This window comes from Sylvia atricapilla, chromosome Z, assembly GCF_009819655.1.
Source record: "Sylvia atricapilla isolate bSylAtr1 chromosome Z, bSylAtr1.pri, whole genome shotgun sequence".
Classification (NCBI taxonomy): Eukaryota; Metazoa; Chordata; class Aves; order Passeriformes; family Sylviidae; genus Sylvia; species Sylvia atricapilla.
In genome coordinates, this window is record NC_089174.1 from 3,640,753 (window position 1) to 3,648,421 (window position 7,669).

The 7,669-nt window shown below is 35.4% G+C and overlaps 1 protein-coding gene across 1 annotated transcript in view; it reads right to left on the reverse strand.

Moving 5' to 3' along the window:
* Window positions 1-983: 983 nt before the first annotated feature.
* The window catches only part of LOC136373885 (protocadherin-9-like), a 128,969-nt gene continuing 122,283 nt past the window's right edge, over window positions 984-7,669 (reverse strand). Inside the window, exon 2 of the mRNA XM_066338921.1 lies at window positions 984-3,676. Within this exon, the coding sequence (XP_066195018.1) occupies window positions 3,285-3,676 (392 nt within the window). The 3' untranslated portion in view covers window positions 984-3,284. The remainder of the gene's footprint in view (window positions 3,677-7,669) is intronic.

The window sequence follows — 7,669 nt, forward strand, 5'->3', positions numbered from 1 at the left end:
TTTTTCCCTTGTTTTTGTTTTAGCATTGACTGCTTTACAATATGGAAATAATCCATTTTCCAATGCTCAGGAGTGCAACAAGCATGAGTTTGGAGAGGGAAATAATCTAGACTCGACTGTGTGACACATCACTTTGAAGGCAAAGGTTTTCCTTTATTGTTACACCGTATGGAACAAATCTAATCATGTAACTAGCATTTTACTGTATATTGTATATAGAGTTGTTTTCTCCACAAATTCACACAAGTAAGATAAAATAAGTTAAATGACTAAAAAGGAAAAAAAAATACACAAAAATATACAGTCTATGTACTACATAAATTATTTATATATATGGCAAGATGTGAAACAAGTCTCTAGCAACATTATTCCTCTGGATACTGACATGCTACTCAGAAAAATGTTGCCTCAAATGGGTATTTTTAGATATCAGAGGTATAATATATAAAAATGAGGAAACCATTTATTTCCTGATACATCTCCTTGTGTATTTACAATTAATTGTTCTGTATCTTGTTGACTGAATCTTAGATTATCAAACACATTTTCATGAATATAATGTTTAACACTTCTTGTAATTAGGCTCATCTTTATAATGCTTTTTGTTTAAGTAATTTTTTGTTGTTGTTGTTTGGTTTGGGTGTTCTGTTGGATTTTCCTTTGTTTGTTTTCAAGGGAAGGAGAATGGTTAACTGCTTCTCTACCTTAGGGAAAAAAACTAAAGTAACTCCTAAATATTTAAATTAAGTGAAGTTTTTGGTGCTTTTTCCCCTACCAATGAAAATAAACCCACTAATTCTGGGTCCTTCACCTAAATTCCTATAAAAATCCTAAAATTGAATTCTTTGCCAGAAAATTCAGTTACAATTTTCATCCCCCAAAAAACTGGTGAAGACAAAAAAAAACCCCACAAAATAAACAAAAGCCCCCCCAAACCCCAGGAAAAAAAAAAAAAAACCACCCACAAAAAACAAAACAAAACAAAAAAAGGGTTTTCCAAAGGAGTTGCCAATTCTGTAAACATTCAGTATAGCAGCATCTGTAATAAAAACTAAAGACTTCTGCTTACAATAGGAGGAATTACTGTCAGCATTATTCTAAATTTGCACAATTAGTATGTTTGGTAAATCTGTGTAAACTACAGATAAGCTCATTTTTTGCATATCCCTGAAAAGAACTGCCAAATTCTCTCCTCCTGATGTCTCCAAAGCAAACAACAAAGGGTTTTGTATACATTAGGTATGAATTAATTTGTCAATTTTTCAATTGTCCTAGAATTGGAGATGAGATGTGTCAGTACCCAAAGGATTATGACTTTTTTCCAGGATTTACATGCAACTGGAAGCAGTGTGCCACATCTTTTCTAAACGTTATTGAAAACTACTTAAAAAAAAAAAAAAGGAAGAAGCAAAAGAAGTACATCATTAGATAATCTGATGCCCATTAATTAAACCCTATCAGTAGGTTAAAAGTGAAGCTTTTTTTTTTTTTTTTTCCTTTTTTTTTTTTTCACATGAAATTTAAATGTGGTTTGAATAGATTTACAGTGGGGACAGCGATATATAAAGCTACTTATACCTGCTGGGCACATAAGAGAAGCTCTTTTAGCATTCATTGGAAACCCTCAACAACTTGAACTTCGGAAAATTTTACAAGCAGCTAATATTACAGCATTTTTACACACAGTTTTGTTTATAAATTACAGATTTAAGTTACATTATGAAGCCTACATAGAGTTCTACCCATAGGAAATATTCACACACTGTTTTTCCCCTCCACACAGCTTCGATTGTCTCACTTAATGTAGCAATAAAACAAAAAGGTTATGCATTTTCTTAAAGGAAAAATTTCTTGGTATGTACATACTGCAAATAATGAAATGGCTAAAGACCAACAAAGTACTAGAAGGAAATACTAGAAGGAAAATATGTTTTTTTCATCTAAGAAAGGATTCTCCTTTTTATCCATTGTGGAATTTACCCAGAGAATATATTCTCCAGTACACAGAACATTGAAAAAAACTCCTTCTTCTTTAGAGAGAATCACCTTGAGAATTTTTCAAATAATATGAATAGGGTTTGTTTATATTTATCCAACTTCCATTACCTAGATCCTTCTTTCTTTGCTGAGCACTATCAGTCATTCCCTAACAACTAACCCACAATGACAAGTACTTCTTAGTCTAACAGGTTCGTGATGAAGTAATTAATATTATAGTTAAAATTTTTACTGGATACTTACAATAGGTGAATATAGATGTAAAAAAAGCCATACACATCACTATTAAATATTTAAAACACTGGTAGCTTGCAGCCACGACATCACATCAGCCAAAAAACTACCCCACTTCCTACTGTTTTCAGCAGTGCCCATGTAATTTTCAACTAACAGGAACAGTAGCTAAAGCAAGCTCTGCAAGATGAAAAAGAAAAAAAGAAAAAAAAAAGAGAGAAATAGACTTATGGCTTGAAAAACAGAATAAGTATAATATTGTTCCTTGAATTATTACAGAAAGGAAAATCTTGGAAATTGAAAAAGTAAAGTTGTCTCTTATTTGTTTTCATTTTTGATCTTGGATATCCTCTCATTGTCACATTGATTATTTCACACAGAAAAGCCTAGTCAAGAGCTTTCTATTTCATCTATTGCATTTTTTTCAGATAATAAATACCTGTACATTGAGCCAAAAAAAAATTAAAATAAAAATCCGCTGTCACGTACATTCTCCATAATTATATAAAAGATAAATTTTGGTGGGAAGATACACCATCCTTCTGAAGAATTACAGTTTAGTATCTTATTAATTCTATTATGTCAAGTAATCAAATGAGAGAAATTGCTCACTTGATCTCTAATGCTAAGCAAATGGAAGATGAAATCTATGAATATGCTATAAATACGCTATAAACAACAAAGACAAATTCGAGTAAGCTATTTTTAGACTACAATATCCCCCAAACTGTACTAAGGAATTGCCTCCAAAGGAAGGAGGAACTGCTGGCAGATATTTGCACTGTGAGAAAATGAACAGGATTTTGTTTTTCTTCTGAGTGGTTTTTTGTGTTGTGAGTTCTTATCCCCATTTTCTGGTTTATACCAAGAACTATGGTAAACACCTTTCAACCAGGTCCTAAGGACTTAGATTTTTTTTTTTTTCTCTGTTTCAGATGTAGCGTTCTATCCACAAGCCTAACGAGCTCGTGCGCGCCCGTGGAGCGGCGCGAGGCCGTGACTGTCCACAGTCACACTTAAAGCCTGAAATTAAGGATTTGCCAGATATTCATTCACAGCTGGTGCTCGTGTACAAACGTGGCGCTGCTCCCAGCCCCTGGCGCCTGGTGGGAGGCGGCGAAGTTTGCCAGAGGGATGACCTTGACGGCGTCCTCGGCGGCGCAATGTCTTTCGCAGGTGTTGTAGAACTGTGGCCTGGGCCCTCCCTGGCCCTTGTCACTGTCATCCTTTGGCAGGGGTCTCCCAAGGGTGTGGCGGCCCTCGGGTCTGGCTCCTCGGGGCCAGCCCTGCTGGAAGCCAAACGATGGCAGGGCGGTGTTGGGCTGCTGGAACTGCGTCAGCGCCGGCGGCATCCAGCAGTTGTCGGAGTGGCCGAGGATGAGGCACTCCTGAGTGCAGTTCTCAGAGGCTTCGGCCAGGGCTTTCTGCAGGTTCACTTCGATAGCTGAGAGGAGGGAAAAACACACGACAGTGTCAGGGGTGCGAGGACACACAGAGGGAGGGGATCAAGGTCAGCAAAGCAATGCCCGCCCTACAATGATGGCCACGGTTTGGGAAGAAAAGGCTACCAGGGGTAGAGCTTCAGTGAAGTTTCAGATGTTGGAGCCCACAGTGTTGTCACAATTCACACCATCATTAAAGATTTATAATAAACCTTTACACACTCAATTTCTTACAATTATGGCCACAGTTTGGCAAGAAAAGGCCTCCAGGGGTAGAGCTTCAGTGAAATTTCAGATGTTGGGGCCCACAGTCCACACTGGCATTAAAAATCTAAAATAAGCCCTTACACACTTGACTTCCCAGAACCATACAACTGCTCAGGTTGGAAAACACTTCTAAGCTCAGTGAGTTAAATCATTATCCCAGCACCACCTCGTTCACCACTAAAAAAACCCAAAGTGCCACATCCAAATGACTTCTGAGCACTCCCAGGGGTGTTGAATCCACCACCGCCCCGAGCAGCCTCTTCCAATGCTTGATGACCCCTTCAGTGAAGAATTTTTTCCTGATGTCCAATCTAAACCTCTTCTGGCAGAAGTTGACCATGTCCTCTGGACCAGTCACTTCCCTAAACTAGTATTTTCACCTCTTGGAAGTGCCACTTCTGTAACAAAGCTATAGTATTATAACCATTATAATAATTTGATTCCATTACTCTAGATATTTGCATGGAACTACTTGGAAAGAAAAAAAAAGAGTTTTGGTTTCTTTAATATTCCCAGTTTCTTTAATATTCTTTAATATTAAAATTGGATTTTTTATTGTTTTCCTTTGCTTAAGGCAAAAAACCCTAAATTGGGCACTCGCCAAAAATGGTCTATTGGCCTCAAAGATTCACTCAAGCTATAAGAGTGAAAGAGCATAACAGCTTTTTTAAAGAGAATTGATTTCTCCATGTATTCAGTACTCAACACCTTGAAAAATCAAAGAGTACTAGCAAAAGAAGATGTAACCTCTGTAGTTTGCTAGTAATCAAACCAGATTTCTTCAGTAGATGTGAGGTTTGTGCCCTTGAAAAAGGATTATAGAAATTTTAATTTGTTCAAAGGCAAAGTAAACTATGAAATCTGGAAAGTGTTCATTTGTAATACATAAATATTCTTGATCTGTTTCATTGAAATTGTGGCTTTGCCATGGTAGGTAAATTAAAAATGAATAGAATTTAAATTTCTACAAATTATTCCTCAAAATAGTTTTAATATTGCAAGTGTTAATTTTATATTCTCTTCCTGTTTACAGGGTTAAATACATCAGAAGTGCAGAAGAATATCTGATTGGATACTTCTTTGTGTTTTCTTCATAAAACTTCCCAGTGAAAGATACATACATATTTTTAATACCTGTCTTAATGAAAATTGCATTTAAAATCAGATTCTAGCTGATAAGCACTGGAGAAAGAATGCCACTAAAATTACTTATAGCAATGAGAGTGCCAAGTAGGAGCCTCCCACCCTCTGAGCTTTATGTTTATACAGATGCTACATTTCTGTTTTAACAAATATTTTGCATGTTGAAACCTGTGTAAAGCTGCAGAGCACAAACACTTATTTCTATGCTACATCCCAATACAAAGGAATTAAGTTTTTCCTTCAGGCATTGAAATACATAATATTGCTGTTCAAAACAAGATCCTTTTTTTTTTTTTTTTTTTTTTTAAATCTACCATGTTTAAGAAGACAGCTGGTTGCTCATTATATCATGAATGCTCTATTCTTGATTATTTCTCCTTCAGGATGCTGTACGTGTCAGTTAGAGGAATGATTGTTTATAAATGTTATTTTGGTGTATTACTGGCATTTCAACATGTCCTCAGTCATTTTGCCTGAGTATTTTTCAGTTTAATCCTGACAAAGCTTTGGCACCTTGCTGTTGAAATACTAATCCAGTTTTGATGGGCAGTAGGAGACATAAATATGGAAATAATTCAGTGGAGGCAATAGTTATTGCAAAAAAAATAAAAGTTTCTAGTGGTAGATTAGTCTAATCTTTCTATGTCCTACTATCTGCTATTAGAGACATTACTTTAAGTATATACAAGTCTTTTAAGCTCTTTAATTATTCAAGACTTTTAAGCTCTTTAATTATCCAGGTTTGCCTCTATTCTGATGAAGGCAACTCACCGAAATCAGGTACAACCTTGATGGAGTGTGGAATTATCCCCATTTTGTAGAGAAACTGATCTTTTATGCATTAATTAAAAAAGCCCTTAAAATGCTATTAATTCAGTTAAAATGTGAAACACACAATTATTTATTTGGAAATAATACTTATTTGTTTTGAGCTCTTCACGGCAAGTGGTTACAACACTTGTACTGTACCATTTCTCTCAAACTACACTAAGAGAGTACACAAAGCTAAAACAGCAAAAAGAGAGCATTTTACAATTGAATTTTAACATTTAACATTGGCCAAGGCAACTGTGGAAGAAAAAAGGTCACTTATAGAACAGTCTCCACACCATTTCAAAGATCAGGACAGTAATTTTGTGCCACATGATGCCAGACTACCTGGAGACTTGGAACATGTTACCATGTTAAAAAAAGAGTATTGTTAAAATTGCAGTCTTGCTTATTCTGTTAATAAATAGATATTTTAATCTGAGTTTTAGTTTTATTAAAAATAATTTAAAAACCCCAAACAACAAAATTTTACAAACAAAAAAGTGTACCCCAACAACAACAACAAAAAGCAAAATAAAAAAATCCACAATTTAAAACCCCAAAGCTTTATAACTATCCTGGACACGATCCTAAAATATGAATACAAATTATTTTGGTGTTAAGTTGTTGGGTTTTTTTAATAAAAAAGTCTGCCAATGCAGGATTGTTTAGAAGAAACATCTTTTGTAGAAGTCATAATCTTTTCTTTCAATCTCATTTCAATATTGTTATCAGAGTATGCTTTTCATCAGGGCTTACGGTTAATACCATGTAAAATATACAGTTTTCCTTAACTTTGGAAAAACACTTTTCAATGTCAAACAAACAACTTTCCCCACCCACTAAGCAGAGACTCTTGGAAAATAACTCAGACTAGAACAAACTGTAGGAAAATTTCTGCTTGAATATTCACTGAGAATTATCTTTTATTTGCCTGCACCTCCAGGCCATGGAATAGGTCTTTTTGTCAAACTCTGTTGGAATTGTGGAAACCCAAAAGTATCACAAAACTCCTTCTCTGCTTTTCTTACATATAATTCCAGCCACACTTGTGGGAGATGTGAAATTCAGTGTTCAAGTGGCTGTTTTTCAGAGGCTCTGCAAATTGACCACGGCATCTTCTGGCTGCTACTCTTTAAGCTCCCTTCTATTTTGTTTCTTTGCAAGTAGTTCCAAATGTGGGTGACAATCAAATTTTCTGAACCTTTCTCTCTCATTCCAAAGTAGTAGTGCGGGTGATTATTCTGCATAGTCTGATAAGTAATCAGGGGAAGGAAACACCTCTGACACCTGCCTCTACCCATCAAGGAAGAGAAAGTTCCGGCTGTCTCTGAATATTTTCAGAAGAAATGATGGCTCTTGCAAGTGAAATTCAGTGTCTGGTACCATCTTCTCACACAAGACATGACAGGTTTATAAATGGAAATAGGAGTTTGCATATTCCCCACATATTATGAATAAAGAGTACATTCCATTGAACTCTTAGCAGTCTAACTAGTTTCTTACTTCAATTGGTTATAAACCCTCAGTTTTAGATATTATTTTCCAAACTACATGAAGACTCTTCAAACATGACATGCGAGTAATACAAAAGAGAATTTTTAATTCATATAATAGATCACACTCATGCACATGTGAGTTTACCACTTTGATTTGAACTCCAGGTTGTTTTAGGAATGTTTTTTTTTTCTTTTTAATTGTCTGCAGAACTAAGAACATTTTTAAAGAAGGTGTCTGTCAGCTCTTAAGAAATGTTTAGATCAGAACTGTCAAGT